The sequence below is a fragment of the Babylonia areolata genome, chromosome 28, assembly GCF_041734735.1.
Source record: "Babylonia areolata isolate BAREFJ2019XMU chromosome 28, ASM4173473v1, whole genome shotgun sequence".
Classification (NCBI taxonomy): Eukaryota; Metazoa; Mollusca; class Gastropoda; order Neogastropoda; family Buccinidae; genus Babylonia; species Babylonia areolata.
Genome location: NC_134903.1, coordinates 11,124,794 through 11,141,634, shown reverse-complemented (window position 1 = coordinate 11,141,634; position 16,841 = coordinate 11,124,794). Strand labels below are relative to the sequence as shown.

Genomic DNA, 16,841 nt, shown 5'->3' with positions numbered 1-16,841 from the left:
TGGGGGGATGGGTGGGTGTGGGTGTGCGTGGGGGGTGGGGGGTGGGGATGGGTGTGGTGGTTTGGGGTGTGGGTGTGGGTGGGGGGGATGGATGGGTGTGGAGGTTTGGGGTGTGGGTGTGGGTGGGGGGTGGTGGGGATGGATGGGTGTGGAGGTTTGGGGTTAAGGGGTGGGTGGGGTTTGGGGGCATGGGTGTGGTAGTTTGGGATTAAAGGGTGGGGGTGGAGGTGTGATGGATGGGTGTGGTGGTTTGGGGTTAAGGGGTGGGGTTGGGGGGATGGGTGTGGAGGTTTGGGGTTAAGGGGTGGGGGTGGAGGTGTGATGGATGGGTGTGGTGGTTTGGGGTTAAGGGGTGGGGGTGGAGGTGTGATGGATGGGAACGGTGGTTTGGGGTTAAGGGGTGGGGGTTGGGGGGGATGGATGGGTGTGGAGGTTTGGGGTGTGGGTGAGGGTGGGGGGGATGGATGGGTGTGGAGGTTTGGGGTTAAGGGGTGGGGGGGATAGATGGATGTGTGTGTGTGTGTGTGTGTGTGTGTGTGTGTGTGTGTGTGTGTGAGTGAGGATGTGTGTGTGCGTGTGTGTGTGTGTGGTGTGTGTGTGTGTGTGTGTGTGTGTGTGTGTGTGTGTGTGAGTGGGGATGGGTGTGTGTGTGTGTGTGTGTGTGTGTGTGTGTGTGTGTGTGTGTGTGTGTGTGTGTGTGTGTGTCTTTTCTTTGTGCGTGCGTGTGTGTGAGTGGGGATGGGTGTGTGTGTGTATATTTTCTTTCTTTGTGTGTGTGTATGCGTGTATGCGCGCGCGCGTGTGTGTGCGCACACGCACGCACCCATGCATGGTTGTGTGCATGTGTAAGCGTGCATGTTTCTGTGCATGCAAGTATGCATCGTTTAGATTAACATACCTGCTTGCAGCCCTAAACATATACATGCATATCAGCGTGTGCATACATAGCCTCACACAAGGAAAAGCCTACCAAAACTCCACGTTCAACTCAAAATCCTATCTCCCTTCCTCATCCCTATCCTCCACCCGCCCCCCCAAATAACTATTTTTACAGGGAGACGACTCACTCACCCTGCAGGTTCTCCTTGCGCACAAGCAGCTCTTGGTTCTCTCCCTCTAGCTGTGCTTTGCGGACCTCCAGTTGCACGACGGTTTGCTGTGCCTCGTACAGCGACGCTTCCAGCTGGTCTTTGTCGCTCTGCAGTCCTGCCAGCTGCTCACTGAGCTGACGGTTCTCTCGCTCTGTGGCTGTTACCTGGGTGAGGACAGAGAGAGTTGTGCAGTGTTGTGGTGTGGTGTGGTTTGGTGTGGTGTGTCAAGTTGTATTGCATTGTGTTGTCTTGTATTGCACTGTCTTGTGGTGTGATGTGGTGTGGTGGTGTGGTGTGGTGTGTTGGGTTGTATTACAATGTCTTGTATTATGTTATATTGTGGTGTGGTAGTGTAGTGTAATGTAGTGTGGTGTGGTGGGTTGCATTGTGTTGTCTTGTGTTGCAATGTGTTGTGTTGTGTTGTGGTGTGGTGTGGTGTGAAGTGGCGTGGAGTGGTGTGGTGTGGTGTGGCATGGTGTGGTGTGATGTTATGGTGTTGTGCTGTGTTGTGTTGTGTGGTGTGGTGTGGCATGGTGTGGTGTGATGTTATGGTGTTGTGCTGTGTTGTGTTGTGTTGTGTGGCACTGGTATGCTGTGCTGTGGTGTGGTGGTGTGTTGTGTTGTGATGTGATGTGGTGTGGTGTGGTTGTTGTTATCAGTATCATTATCATCATACCCAACTGCAAGACCAGTTCCCCCTTCTCCTTGAACACACGGTCATCATCATCATCATCATCATACACACCTGAACCACAAGTTCTCCTTTCTCCAGGTTCAAACTCACTTTCTCCTTGAACACATGGTCATCGTCATCGTCATCATCATACACACCTGAACCACAAGTTCTCCTTTCTCCATTTTCAAACTCTCCTTCTCCTTGAACACACGGTCATCATCATCATCATACACACCTGAACCACAAGTTCTCCTTTCTCCAGGTTCAAACTCACTTTCTCCTTGAACACACGGTCATCGTCATCATCATCATCATACACACCTGAACCACAAGTTCTCCTTTCTCCAGGTTCAAACTCTCTTTCTCCTTGAACACACGGTCATCGTCATCATCATCATCATACACACCTGAACCACAAGTTCCCCTTTCTCCAGGTTCAAACTCTCCTTCTCCTTGAACACATGGTCATCATCATCGTCATACACACCTGAACCACAAGTTCCCCTTTCTCCAGGTTCAAACTCTCTTTCTCCTTGAACACACGGTCATCGTCATCATCATCGTCATACACACCTGAACCACAAGTTCCCCTTTCTCCAGGTTCAAACTCTCCTTCTCCTTGAACACACGGTCATCGTCATCATCATCATCATACACACCTGAACCACAAGTTCTCCTTTCTCCAGGTTCAAACTCTCTTTCTCCTTGAACACACGGTCAATTTCATCATCATCGTCATACACACCTGAACCACAAGTTCCCCTTTCTCCAGGTTCAAACTCTCCTTCTCCTTGAACACACGGTCATCGTCATCATCATCATCATCATCATACACACCTGAACCACAAGTTCCCCTTTCTCCAGGTTCAAACTCTCTTTCTCCTTGAACACACGGTCATGGGCCTGCTGGGCTCGCTCCAGGTCTCGTCTGGCCACCAGCAGTTCGTCAGACACACACTGCTTCTGACGACTCACCTGCACATGGCATCATGGATATATATATATATATAAAGAGAGAGGGAGTTTATTTATTTATAGTCTGTTCATCTAAGATAATGATATTTGACTGAAAATAAATGATATTATTATCATCGTTTGGATTATTATCATTTCTATCATAATGATAATTGTTATTATTAATTAGAAATCGACATTTCTGTATATTCAAATGAAAAGGGGGTTGGGGGGGGGCGGTTGAGGTGGAGGTGAGTGGTGGGGGGCAAGGAGGAGGGGACTAAGAAAGGAAGAGACAGACAGACAGACAGACAGACAGACAGAGAGAGAGAACAGAATGTGGAAAAGATAGAGTACAAAATCTAAAATGGAGAGAGAGAGAAAGAGAGAGATACACAGGTATGCTATCTCAAAATGAGAAAAATGGTGACGACTGGTTTCCTGAATACACACACTCACGCTCATGACTCACCTGCAAATGGCAACATGAATATGCATAATATATACATAAATAGTGATAGGTAGATAGATAGATGAACAGATACATAGATACAACAAAACACAATACAAATACAAGATAGACAGTTGGATAGATACAACAAAACACAATACAAATACAAGATAGACAGTTGGATAGATACAACAAAACACAATACAAATACAAGATAGACAGTTGGATAGATACAACAAAACACAATACAATACAAATACAACTGAATGCAATGCAATAATGTACAAATACATCACAAACATATTACAACATGACACAATACAACAGATATACAATACAGTACAAATACAATACAAATACAATGCAACGCGATACAATTACAAATACAATACAGCAGAAATACAACACAACACAACAGGAATACAATACAGTACAAATACAGCACAATACAAAATGAAATCATACAAATATCATAAAATATGATAAAATACACATACAAATTACAATATGAATATAATATGAATACAAATTTAAACAAATACAATACAATTCAGTACAATACAATGCAAAATACCTTTATTTTAATGAATAGCTAAAAAGAAGGGAGGTAACTGACCAGGGACAGCTGGGCGGAGACGTCCTGTTTCTCACGGTTGAGGGACAAGATCTCGTCTTCCAGCTGTTGTCTCGTCAACTCTGACAGTTCCAGCGTTTGCTTCAGGCCTGTGGTTGTGGGACAGAATGCATACACAACGTTTCATTATTTCCAGTATCTCTATTTGGTGCTTATCTGTTATGCATGTGTGGGTGTATGTGTGAATGTGTGTCTTCATGTTTTACATTTATTTGCTTATTTATCATCATTGTTGTCTTATTTATTTATTTATTTATTATTATTATTATTACTACTACCTTTTTCTATATTATAATTATTATTTATTTATCTATGTAAGCTTATCTATTATTTATTCACTTTTTTTTTCTCTCTCTCTCAAGGCCTGACTAAGCGCGTTGGGTTACGCTGCTGGTCAGGCATCTGCTTGGCAGATGTGGTGTAGCGTATATGGATTTGTCCGAACGCAGTGACGCCTCCTTGAGCTACTGAAACTGAAACTGAAACCATTATCTCTTAGACGTCGTGTTTGTTGTGAGAGGTGCTCATGCAGGCTCAACGCTCAGCTAATATCAGAGACTGACATAAGCTTACAGCTGTCCCCACAGCAAAGTGAGAGATGTATGATCAGTGGTTTTTCAACCGCAATGGGAATTCATTTACAGCTTAGTTTTTTGTGTCAAGGATCAGTATCAGTATCAGTAGCTCAAGGAGGCGTCACTGCATTCAGACAAATCCATATACGCTACACCACATCTGCCAAGCAGATGCCTGACCAGCAGCGTAACCCAATGCGCTTAGTCAGGCCTTGAGGAAAAAAAAAGAAAAAAAGGATCATGACTCTCTAACAAAGAGGATCATGACTCTCTAACTAAGAGGATCATGACTCTCTAACTAAGAGGCCAAGGATCATGACTCTCTAAGAGGCCAAGGATCATGACTCTCTAACTAAGAGGATCATGACTCTCTAAGAGGCCAAGGATCATGACTCTCTGAGGCCAAGGATCATGACTCTCTAACTAAGAGGCCAAGGATCATGACTCTCTAACTAAGAGGCCAAGGACCATGACTCTCTAAGAGGCAAGATAGCATTAGCTCCCAGTGCTACAGCCTTGAGGGCCATCCCTGCAACGACTGTCCAAAAACCCTCATGGCCAAGAGAGTGGGGATTTAACTTGGGCAAGACACTTTCCCACTGTAATCAAACTCTAGCCCTGATAGCCGGGACAGCGGTTGCCTCTTCTGCTCTTCTGACGGCCACTGTCGGAGAAACCATTCATCATATAGCACTGGCTTTGCTGTTGGCCCAACTGTAAGCTTGTCAATCTCTGATATAAGCCAAGGATTGCCAAACCAGTCATACCTCTAACCACCACACATCAGAGAATGAAATGATAACAATAGTAATAACAATGTGAATGTATATAGCGCCTGTTCTGTAAATGGATCTGTAGGCACTTAACAACAATAGGTGAATATACACACATACACGTAAAGCATGCACACACACACACACACACACACACACACACACACACACACACACATGCTCCAGGCACTTTACAACAATGGGCGAACAAGCATACACAAAAAGCATGAACACACAAAACACGCACACACACACACACACACACACACACACACACACTCACACAATCCAAAACAGAGACCATGCATCGGAAATTACTATAAAAAAAAAATTTAAAAAAAAGAATAACAATGGTTCACCTTATTACCAAGATTCTTTTACACTCACCTAGTGACGTCATTTCGATTTCACATCATGATAAAAAAACATTTTCCTGAGGAAGAGGAGCCTGTGGCTCGACACGTTACCTCTTTAATCTCATGTAAGTCGACTTCTACCAAGATTCTTTTAGTAGTCTTCCTCTTCCTGGTTCACTTTACGCTTTTCTTTTCAACAGCATTTTCACCACGTTCATAAAATCATGCACCCTTCATTTACATACAGAGGGGATCGAACCCCGTACCCAGTTTCTCCGTGTCCAGATCCATCTTCTCCTGCTCCACCCGCACCAGGTCGTCACGGATACCCTGCTTCTCCTGTTCCAGCGCCGCCTTCTCTCCAATCAGAGTTGTCTTCTCTCCTTCCAGCTGAAACACACACTGTCTGTCAAATTTCACAGTTGCTCTCATCTTTGTTTTTTTGTTTTTGTTTGTTTGTTTGTTGTTGGTTGGGTTTTTTTCCAATAAGCAAATTATAGAGTATGAATATGAGAAATAATGTGCAAGTTGTGACTGGTCTGCTGTTTGTATATACAGACAGAAAAACGTTTGGCATGCGCAGAAGTGAAACGTTGGGCAGGTAATGTTGGTGAAAGAAGTACGTGCGTTGAGGTGTGTGCAAATGGTACATTTTTGGGTGAAATGGATGTTTCTTTTCTAAAATGAATATTTCTAATGATTTAAGTGTTGTATTTTTAGTTGTTGTTATTTTATATGTCATGTTTTTTCCATATCGTTCCCCCTCCCCTTCCCAACTGTTTGTTTCACAAAAATACTATATTTGTGTGTTGTTGTTGCTGTGTTTTTTTGTGTTTTTTTTCCCTTTTGCATGTTTTTTTTCCATATCATTCCCACTCCCCTTCCCATGTAAGTATTTATGTTAAACTTCCATGTGTTACCAAATTGGAAAATTTATATATAAAAAAAATTATTATAAAAAAAAAAATTCACCCCCCCCTCTTTTACCCAGATCCCTCCAACTCACCATTCATCCCCCTCACCCTCCTCTTCTACACGATAATACTCAAATGTATATATTATTACTCTAACAAAATGTTTTCAATCACTTACATATGTGACGGGACATTAAACAAAATTCCTCATCCTCAGTAGAGGGAGCTGCTACCATCTATGTAAGCAGTAATAATGATGATGGTAATAATAATAATAATAATAATAATGGTAATAATAATAATAATGGTAATAATAATAATAATAATGGTAATGATGTCCTGGAGAAGAAGAAGAAGAAGAACGAGAAAAAGAAGAAATAAACAAACAAATTCATCTTTTCTTTCTATCAAGTCTCCCACCTGTGATGCACTGCTTGACGTCCTGAAGAAGAAGAAGAAAAAGATGAGGGACTACTAAACAAACTCATCTTTTCTTCCTCTCAAATCTCTCACCTGCGATGTGTTGTTTGACATCCTGAAGAAGAACAAGAACAAGAACAAGAACAAGAAAAGGAAAAAGGAGAAGAAGAAGAAAAAGAAATAAACAAACAAATTCATGTTTTCTTTCTATCAAATCTCCAACCTGTGATGTGTTGTTTGACATCCTGAAGAAGAAGAACAAGAAGAAGAACAAGAAAAGGAAAAAGGAGAAGAAGAAGAAAAAGAAATAAACGAACAAACTCATCTTTTCTTCCTCTCAAATCTCTCACCTGCGATGTGTTGTTTGACATCCTGAAGAAGAACAAGAACAAGAAAAGGAAAAAGGAGAAGAAGAAGAAAAAGAAATAAACGAACAAATTCATGTTTTCTTTCTATCAAATCTCCAACCTGTGATGTGTTGTTTGACATCCTGAAGAAGAAGAAGAACAAGAAAAGGAAAAAGGAGAAGAAGAACAAAAAGAAAAAGAAATAAACGAACAAATTCATGTTTTCTTTCTATCAAATCTCCAACCTGCGATGTGTTGTTTGACATCCTGAAGAAGAAGAAGAAGAAGAAGGAGAAGAATAAAAAGAAGAAGAAATAAACAAATTCATGTATTCCTTCTATCAAATCTCCAACCTGTGATGCATTGTCTGACGTCCTGAAGAAGAAGAAGAAGAAGAAGGAGAAGAATAAAAAGAAGAAGAAATAAACAAATTCATGTATTCCTTCTATCAAATCTCCAACCTGTCATGCATTGTCTGACGTCCTGAAGAAGAAGAAGAAGGAGGAGGAGAAGAACAACAACAACAACAATAATGTAACGCCTCCTCCAGAAACTAAAACTGAAAACTAAAAACAACAACAACAACAACAACAACAACTATGACGAAGACAAGGAGAATGACACTGACCGTGGCAATGATCTTGTTCAGGTCAGTCTTGTCCTGCCCCAGACCCTCGTTGACAGCCTGCATCTTGAGCAGAGCATCCCTCAGTGTGGCCTCCTCCGTCTTCAGCTTGTTGATCTCCACCTCCAGCTCCGCCCTCGCCACCTCCGCCTTGGAGAGGGCCTCACCTGTACTCACAGGTGTCGTGTGTGGGGGTTGGGAGGGTGGGGGTGGGGACGGTGGTTCGTTTTTTTTTTTTTTTTTGTTAACACTTTTTTTTTTTTAAAGTTTGTGGGCAATCAGATTCGAGTTTGTCCTGTTTTTGTACTAATGATTTTTATATTGATGATTATGGTTATGATGATCATAATAATGCTAATAATAATAGTACATAGATAGTAATAATAATAACAATAATGATGATAATAATATCAAAAATGGTGATGATGATGAAAATGATAATAACAAGAAGAACCATACAGTACCCATTCTCTAAACAGGGCTCCAAACTGACTCCAACCCGCCCCCAATCCACCCCAACCTAATAATAATAATGGATACTTATATAGCACACTATCCAGAAATCTGCTCTAGGTGCTTTACAAAAACGCTCTTGTTAACATAAAACATTATATCTATGTTACATACACACACTAAAATGTGACCACACACACACACACGCACACACACACACTGCATACATACATTTTGACATACATGTGTATCTAACAGCTACCCTAACACATACGCACACATAGGCAGGCACAAACTTACATAAACCTACACACAAACCTCCCCCCACACCCACACACAATCCATCCATCCAACTACACACACAATCCACCCTACTCCTCCCACCCCTCTCTACACACAATCCAGCCCACTCCATCCACCCCATTCCACACACAATCCACCCCACTCCATCCACCCCTCTTACACACAATCCACCCCACTCCATCCACCCCACTCCACACACAATCCACCCCACTCCATCCACCCCACTCCACAAACAATCCACCCCACTCCATCCACCCCTCTCTACACACAATCCACCCCACTCCATCCACCCCTCTCTACACACAATCCACCCAACTCCATCCACCACACTCCACACACAATCCACCCCACTCCATCCACCCCACTCCATCCACCCTTCTCTACACACAATCCACCCCACTCCACCCACCCCTCTCTACACATAATCCACCCCACTCCATCCACCCCTCTCTACACATAATCCACCCCACTCCATCCACCCCTCTCTACATACAATCCACCCCACTCCACCCACCCCTCTCTACACACAATCCACCCCACTCTATCCACCCCTCTCTACACATAATCCACCCCACTCCACCCACCCCTCTCTACACACAATCCACCCCACTCTATCCACCCCTCTCTACACATAATCCACCCCACTCCACCCACCCCTCTCTACATACAATCCACCACACTCCATCCACCCCTCTCTACACACAATCCACCCCACTCCACACACAATCCACCCATCTACACACAATCCACCCCACTCCATCCACCCCTCTCTACATACAATCCACCCCACTCCACCCACCCATCTCTACACACAATTCACCCCCTCCACACACAATCAACACACCCCACCCCTAAACAAAATCCATCCCACTCCTCCCCATCCCCACTCCCTCACATACAATCCTCTCTCCCCCACAAACAATCCACCCCCACCCACACCCCCACCACCACACACACACAACCAACACCACCCCACCACCTACAGCCCCCCAACCCCCTCACTCAGCACCTACCGACTTCAATCTTCTGTCCCTCCAGCACCTCTTTATCCAGCAGGGCACGGTTCAGGGCCTCCTTGGTGCTCACCAGTTCTTCGCGGATACCTGACATCTTGCTCTCCAGCTGTTCTATCACCTTGCGGCTGGGTGAACAGTACCATGATATTGTTACCTTCGTCAGCTGTTTGTTCGGAATGTGCTTTGTCCATATGCATGTTCATGTGGGGGGGTTGGGGGTTGGAGGGGGGGGGGTTGGAGGGGGGCTTGGGGGGTGGGGGTGGGTATATGAGTGAGTGTGTGTGTGTGTGTGTGTGTGTGTGTGTGTGTGTGTGTGTGTGTGTGTGTTTATGTGTGTGTGTGTGTTTATGTGTGTGTTGTGTGTGTGTGTGTGTGTGTGTGTGTGTTTATGTGTGTGTGTGTGTGTGTGTGTGTGTGTGTGTTTTGTCACATGTGTATAGGTTAAGTGGGTGGGGATTTCGATGCTTGAATCATTCTTACATTATTCAGAAACTGTAAAAAAGTGTAACACTGTGCTGATTTTGATGTCACTGTATGCTCATGTGCACAAGAATGCACGTACGCAATTTCCGCACATCATGCACGTGAACACTCTTATCCAAACCCACATGTACTCCAGCACACACGCAATGCTACCTCACCATCACTCATTCTCCTTCCATTGTCTCATCTTGTCCTTCTCTCTCTCTCTCTCTCTCTCTCTCTCTCTTCCTCTCTCTCTCTCTCACACACACACACACACCCCTCACTCACCATCGCTTGTTCTTCTTCATTTGTCTCATCCTTCTCTCTCTCTTTCTCTCTCTCTCTCTCTCACATCACACACTTTGTTTACACCCCTTCAGAAGGGGCCATGGCCTATCTGAATAAATCATCTGGTCTGGTATAGTCTCTCTCTCTCTCTCTCTCTCTCTCCCTCACACCCATCCCCACAACCCTCACTCACCATCGCTCGTTCTCCTTCACTTGTCTCATCTCGTCCCTGCCTCTCTCTCTCTCTCACACATCACATACTTTGTTTGCACCCCTTCAGTAGGGGCCATGGCCTATCTGAATAAATCATCTGGTCTGGTATAGTCGCTCTTTCTCTCTTTCTCTCTCTCTCTCTCTCTCTCTCCCTCACACCCATCCCCACAACCCTCACTCACCATCGCTCGTTCTCCTTCACTTGTCTCAGCTTGTCCCCTCTCTCTCTCTCTCACACGCATCACATACTTTGTTTACACCCCTTCGCTAGGGGCCATGGCCTATCTGAATAAATCATCTGGTCTGGTATAGTCTCTCTCTCTCTCTCTCTCTCTCTCTCTCTCTCTCTCTCTCTCACGCCCATCCCCACAACCCTCACTCACCATCGCTTGTTCTTCTTCATTTGTCTCATCTCGTCCCTCTCTCTCTCTCTCTCTCTCACACACATCACATACTTTGTTTGCACCCCTTCAGAAGGGGCCATGGCCTATCTGAATAAATCATCTGGTCTGGTATAGTCTGTCTGTCTGTCTGTCTGTCTGTCTGTCTCTCTCTCTCTCTCTCTCTCCCTCACACCCATCCCCACAACCCTCACTCACCATCGCTCGTTCTCCTTCACTTGTCTCAGCTTGTCCTTTTCCGTGTCCTCCTTCTCATCCTCCAGGACGTCCCTCTGTCTCTGGACCTCGCTGTTGGCAGCACGGAGCTTCTCCATTTCTTGCTGAAGATCCTCGATCTGTCCGTTCAACTCCTGACGCACTCGCTCCAGCTGCGATTTCTCTGTGCCCGTCACGCTCAGTGCGTTCTTCATGCGGTCACGGTCTCGGGAGGAGTCGTCTTTCTCACGGCGTCTGGTAAAAGACAGGGGTTTTGTCAATCAGTATCAGTAGCTCAAGAAGGCGTCACTACGTTTGGACAAATCCATATACGCTACACCACATCTGCCAAGCAGAGTGCCTGACCAGCAGTGTAACCCAACGCACTTAGTCGGGCCTTTTTTTTTAATAAAAAATTTTTATTTTTTTTTTCTATAAATAATGATAATAAATAAATGAAAATTATAAAAAAAATAATAATAAAAGATAAAATAAAATTTTTAAAAATGTCCAGAGTTGTGGCTATGTTATTGATAGTGGTGGTGGTGGTGGTGGTGGTGGTGTTGGTGACAGTGGTGGTGGAGGTGGCATTTTTGTTGTTGTTGCTGGTGGTGGTTGTGGTAGTGATAGTGATGTTTGTTGTTGTTGTTATCATTTTCATCATCACCATCATCATCATCATCATTAGTTTAGTAGTAGAAGTGGTAGTATCATCATTCTCATCATGGTCGTTGTCTTCGTCATCGTCTTCGTCATCATCATCATTCACATTATTTATTACTAGCATTATCATTATTATCACCATCCTCATCCTCATCTTTATAATCACTGTCACTATCATCTTTTACAAAATCATTATCACCAATATAAATATTGTTATTTTTGTGGATTCGCTTTATTTTCATTGAGACTTCTCCAACCCCATCACACTCTTGTCACCATCACAAATGGACAAGAGGAGTCATCTTTTTCACAGCACTGGGGGTGGGGGGGTGGGGGGGTGCGGGGGTGGGGGCGTTACCAGTATGACCATTTTTACACTGCCACAAAAGGCAAAGGCAGCCACACTCTGTTTTCAAGGGATGGCTGTGCTGCAAGTCCAATACTCACGCTACTTCCACGTCTTCTTTCAGGTTCATGATCACATGTTCCAGACGTCGTTTCTCGTTCTCCGCATCGTCCAGACATTTACGGAGGTTCCCGGACTGGTCCCGGCACGCTCTCAGCTTCGCTCGCAGATCTGTCACCTTAACACCGCAATAAGACACAACAAAAGGATTGCTGGAAATACAACTTTGGTTTTTGTTGTTTTGTTTTTTTCAATTTGAGAGACTGTTATTGTACTTATCTTCTGCAAACTTTTCAAGCTTCAGTTATCTGTGCTTCGCCAACTTCGAATTGTTTTAATTTACTTACATGTTCTTAGTAATTTTCTTATTTACTTAATGATACTAACATTAACAGATTGGTATTTCGGAAGCATTTTCCCAATTCCTTTGCGTTGTGCTGCACTGCATTACTTTTAGTCATGATGGATTTCACAGATTTCTGTCATTTTGTTGCAGTGGGTTCTTTTACATGCATCTCTAGCTATCTAGCTATCTATCTATATATACACTCTCTTAATTCAGCCCTCTATATAAGTGTATTGTACAGCAACAAAAATTAACAGTTTCTCTGTCTCACTAACACTAACTAACCCCGACATGTCCACACGCTCACCTGCATCTGCCGTTTCCCTAAAGCCGCCTGCACCGCTGAGAACGTTGCGTCCGCCAACGCTGGTGACTTTGACCTAGCCTTGGGTGAGGGTGACCTGTTCCGCACAACCCCCGGCGACCTGTTACGACCCGTTGGCGAGATGGACCGCGGCCTGTACGGCGAGATGGATCGCTTCACCGAAACCACATCTTCGTCGTCCTCATCAAGTCGGGTGGAGTCTGCATCGTTGATGACGGCTTCCGCGATGTTTCGCAGTGCCACATGCACGGCTTCTGTTTCCTCACGGGCCTCACGGGCCGTGTCGGTTTCAGGGGACTCGTAGTCACGGATTCGGGACTCCAGGGAGGCGAGGTTTGCCTGCAGCGTGGTGATGCTCTTGTCGCGTTCCTCCAGCTGGATCTTCAGCTTCTCGTTCAGCATGGTCAGCTCGTTCACTCTGTAGGGTCACACAGTCAGCAGGAAGATGATGGTGAAGAGTGGGAAAATCATTTGAGAGTTATCCCCCCTTTCCCTCTCCACATACATGCACACTTTAATCAATACCGTTTCCGTATCACTCATCAGTTTTACACCTGGTGGGATATCATTTTTGGTTGCAGTTCCAGGTCAGTTTTGCATCGAAACACTCACAATCCCCTGCACACCTAACAGTGTTTACCTGGTTCCCCATTCTGTGTTGTAGGGTTGTATCTATCCTGTATCTCCATCATCTCAGGAGAGCAACTCTGTAGCTACATGATATGATACGATGATACGATACGATACACTCACAATCCCCTGCACACACACAGTGATTACATGGTTCCCTATTCAATGCTGCAGGTGTTGTACCACTCCTGTAACTCTGTCAGCTCGCGAGAGCAGCTCTGTAGCTGTATGATACGATACAATATGACACAATACGATGCAATATGATACACTCACAATCCCCCTCACACTGTTTACCTGGTTCCCCATTCGGTGCTGCAGGTGTTGTATCTTTCCTGCAGCTCCGTCAGCTCACGAGAGCAGCTCTGCAGCTGTCTCTCCAAGGACGCACGTTCACTGCGCTCACGGTCGAAGAACACCTGCAAATTTTCCTTACTCAAATCAAATCAGATCAAGTCAAGTCAAGTCACATTGCTTATAGCCCAGATGACCACGCAAGGGCCATGTTTTTGTTTTGGCTGGTGGCCAAATTGTTGTTTTCAGAAAAAGGGTAAAGTTGTTTTGGGTTTTTTTGTTGTTGGGTTTTTTGCCAAAGAAGTACATAATGTTGGCTTTACATTTACATTGAATTGAAATTTCAATGACTGGAGGGAAATCTGAATACTGGAGAATATGTGCATGAAGCCATTCACACACGCACACACACACACACACACACACACGCACACACACACACACACAAACACACACAAACGTGTACTCATTCAACAGTTTCTTCTCTTTTTTCATGAAAAAACAAATACAATTTTCAAAATAAAAACCAGGGGATAAAGCATGCTATTAAGTGAATCTTATCACCCCCAAAACAAGGTAAGCTCATGTGGGGAACAAAAATATCAGCAGAAATAATTCGTCACTTTTTTTTTTTTAATCAATCAGTGAACCTTAACAGCTCAGATGATTAACAGACCACAACCATAAAACCCAAAACACGGTATACTGATGACAGGGAAGGAAACATCGGTGGAAATAATTCAGTCACAAAAAATAAGTTGGCCAACCACACAACCATATCAACCAAGATCATTTCTCTTTTTCTCTCAATGTTCAGTGTCATACTTTTGCAGCGCCTGATGTTATTTCTCTTCAAGTGACAATAAAACCATTCACTTAGAGAGACACAGGCTTGGGCACACAACCAACCCACAAACCTGGAGGAATCTGGTGAACAGTTCATCTGTGTGGCATACCAGTGACTTCACACAGTTAAGAGAGAAGACAAAGAAGAAGAAGAAGAAGAAGAAGAAGAAGATGAAGAACAAGAACAAGAAGAAAATTGTTCTTATCTTAAACCATTAATATTTGTATTTGTATCTGTATTTGTATTTCTTTTTATCACAACAGATTTCTCTGTGTGAAATTCAGGCTGGTCACTACACTACAGCACCACCCTTTTTTTTTTCTTTTTTTTTTCCTGCATGCAGTTTTTATTTGATTTTCCTATCACAGTGGATTTTCCTACAGAATTTTGCCAGGAACAACCATTTTGTTGCTGTGGGTTCTTTTACGTGTGCTAAGTGCATGCTGTACGTGGGACCTCAGTTTATCGTCTCATCCGAATGACTAGCGTCCAGACCACCACTCAAGGTCTAGTGGAGGGGGAGAAAATATCAGCGGCTGAGCCGTGATTGGAACCAGCGCGCTCAGATTCTCTCGCTTCCTAGGCGGACGCGTTACCTCTAGGCCATCACTCCACTCATGGCTCCAACCATTGACTGCTACTGATGAGTATGTCTGTCAGTGAAGGGCTGTCTCCTTCCTGAGACAAGTCAGTCACCATTCTTTATTTGATTGTTCGTTCGTTCTTTTGCTTAACGTCTATCCACATTTCTGATTTCAGACAAAAATCTATCATCTCCCCCACCCCACCCATGCCTTAAATCATCACGGCTTTCCCTGTTCCTCTCTCCTCAATTACCATTTTTTTTAAAATGATATAAATAAAACAAAATAACTAGTCAACCAGTACAATTACAACAAAGAGCCAATTGGGCTCCAAATTAAACTCTCAACTATTTCAAACACATGTTAATTATAATATACGACATTTCTAATGGAAGCAGATGGAACTGCAGATTTTGTAAATGACATAGATAAATATGGTTTTAACTGTTCATATTCATGGATGATATGCACAGGAGTAATTTTATTGCCGCAAATGCAAATGACATTAGAAGTATATTTTGTTTTTATGGCATCTAGTCGTAGTCTGTATACCAGACTGGTGAGCCTTCTGCTACTGTGAATATTTGGTTGTCTTTCTCTGGAGATTGCATTACTTTTGTATAGCAGGATCAATTTAACCACTTATGATTACACAAAAAGAACTGCTCAAGACTCACCACAGCTCTGCAGTCAAGGGGTTAATCAGTCTGAAAGAAGAATGAAGAAGAAGAGGAAGAAGAAAATGATTCTTATCACAACTCAGTCTTAACAGACGACAAAGAAAAGAAAACAAAACCCCAAACTGATGACAGTTTCAGTTTCAGTTTCAGTAGCTCAAGGAGGCGTCACTGCGTTCGGACAAATCCATATACGCTACACCATATCTGCCAAGCAGATGCCTGACCAGCAGCGTAACCCAACGTGCTTAGTCAGGCCTTGAGAAAAAAAAAAACTGATGACAGTCAACACAAACCTGCTCCTGACTGTCGGCAGTTCGCATCTTGGCCGCGAGGTTGAGACAGGCAGACTGCATGTTGCGGCCAGCTTTGGTGACGTCCGTACGAACATTGGCCAGATCTCTCTCCGTGGCCGTCTTCATCTCCGAGAACTGGCGACGGAAGGCCACCACGGAGCGCCACAGGGACAGCAGGCGTCCATGTTCGCTGCTGAAGTAATCATTGAAGGTCTGGGAAACGAACAAACAAACAAACATTATTAATGAGGGAAGTGGAATAGGCATGCATATGCTTCTTTATATCCAGCCCTCAGGGCAAAGAGAAAATTGAATCAAAATATTCACACAAAAAAAAAAAACCAAAAGGTTGTAGAAGTACAAATATGACACTCAAATACATGCATAAACAATACATGTACAAAATCATAATACTTGCATTCACAACAAAAATGTATATAAACATAAATGGGTGTAGTGCATACCGTCTCCTCCTCCCTCCACCCGGCCTTCTGTTCCTCCCCTTCCTGCCACATAACCCCCTCTACATCTCCCCTCACCCCCACCCCCACCCCCACACACACACACCTTCTCCTCCCTTCAGCCTCCAGTTCTTCCCCCTTCCACACACACACACTCCCCCT

General features: G+C 43.9%; 1 protein-coding gene across 3 annotated transcripts in view; it reads right to left on the bottom strand.

The window, feature by feature from the left end:
- LOC143301725 (uncharacterized) overlaps nucleotides 1-16,841 on the bottom strand; it is an 87,924-nt gene that overhangs the window by 29,841 nt on the left and 41,242 nt on the right. For all 3 annotated transcript variants that reach the window (XM_076616111.1, XM_076616113.1, XM_076616112.1), the window contains exons 7-17: nucleotides 16,219-16,431; nucleotides 13,818-13,939; nucleotides 12,873-13,308; nucleotides 12,261-12,397; nucleotides 11,154-11,405; nucleotides 9,586-9,713; nucleotides 7,820-7,983; nucleotides 5,777-5,900; nucleotides 3,789-3,895; nucleotides 2,605-2,742; nucleotides 1,072-1,255 (exon numbers count right to left, since the gene is read on the bottom strand). In XM_076616111.1, the coding sequence (XP_076472226.1) occupies nucleotides 1,072-1,255; nucleotides 2,605-2,742; nucleotides 3,789-3,895; nucleotides 5,777-5,900; nucleotides 7,820-7,983; nucleotides 9,586-9,713; nucleotides 11,154-11,405; nucleotides 12,261-12,397; nucleotides 12,873-13,308; nucleotides 13,818-13,939; nucleotides 16,219-16,431 (2,005 nt within the window). The remainder of the gene's footprint in view (nucleotides 1-1,071; nucleotides 1,256-2,604; nucleotides 2,743-3,788; nucleotides 3,896-5,776; nucleotides 5,901-7,819; nucleotides 7,984-9,585; nucleotides 9,714-11,153; nucleotides 11,406-12,260; nucleotides 12,398-12,872; nucleotides 13,309-13,817; nucleotides 13,940-16,218; nucleotides 16,432-16,841) is intronic.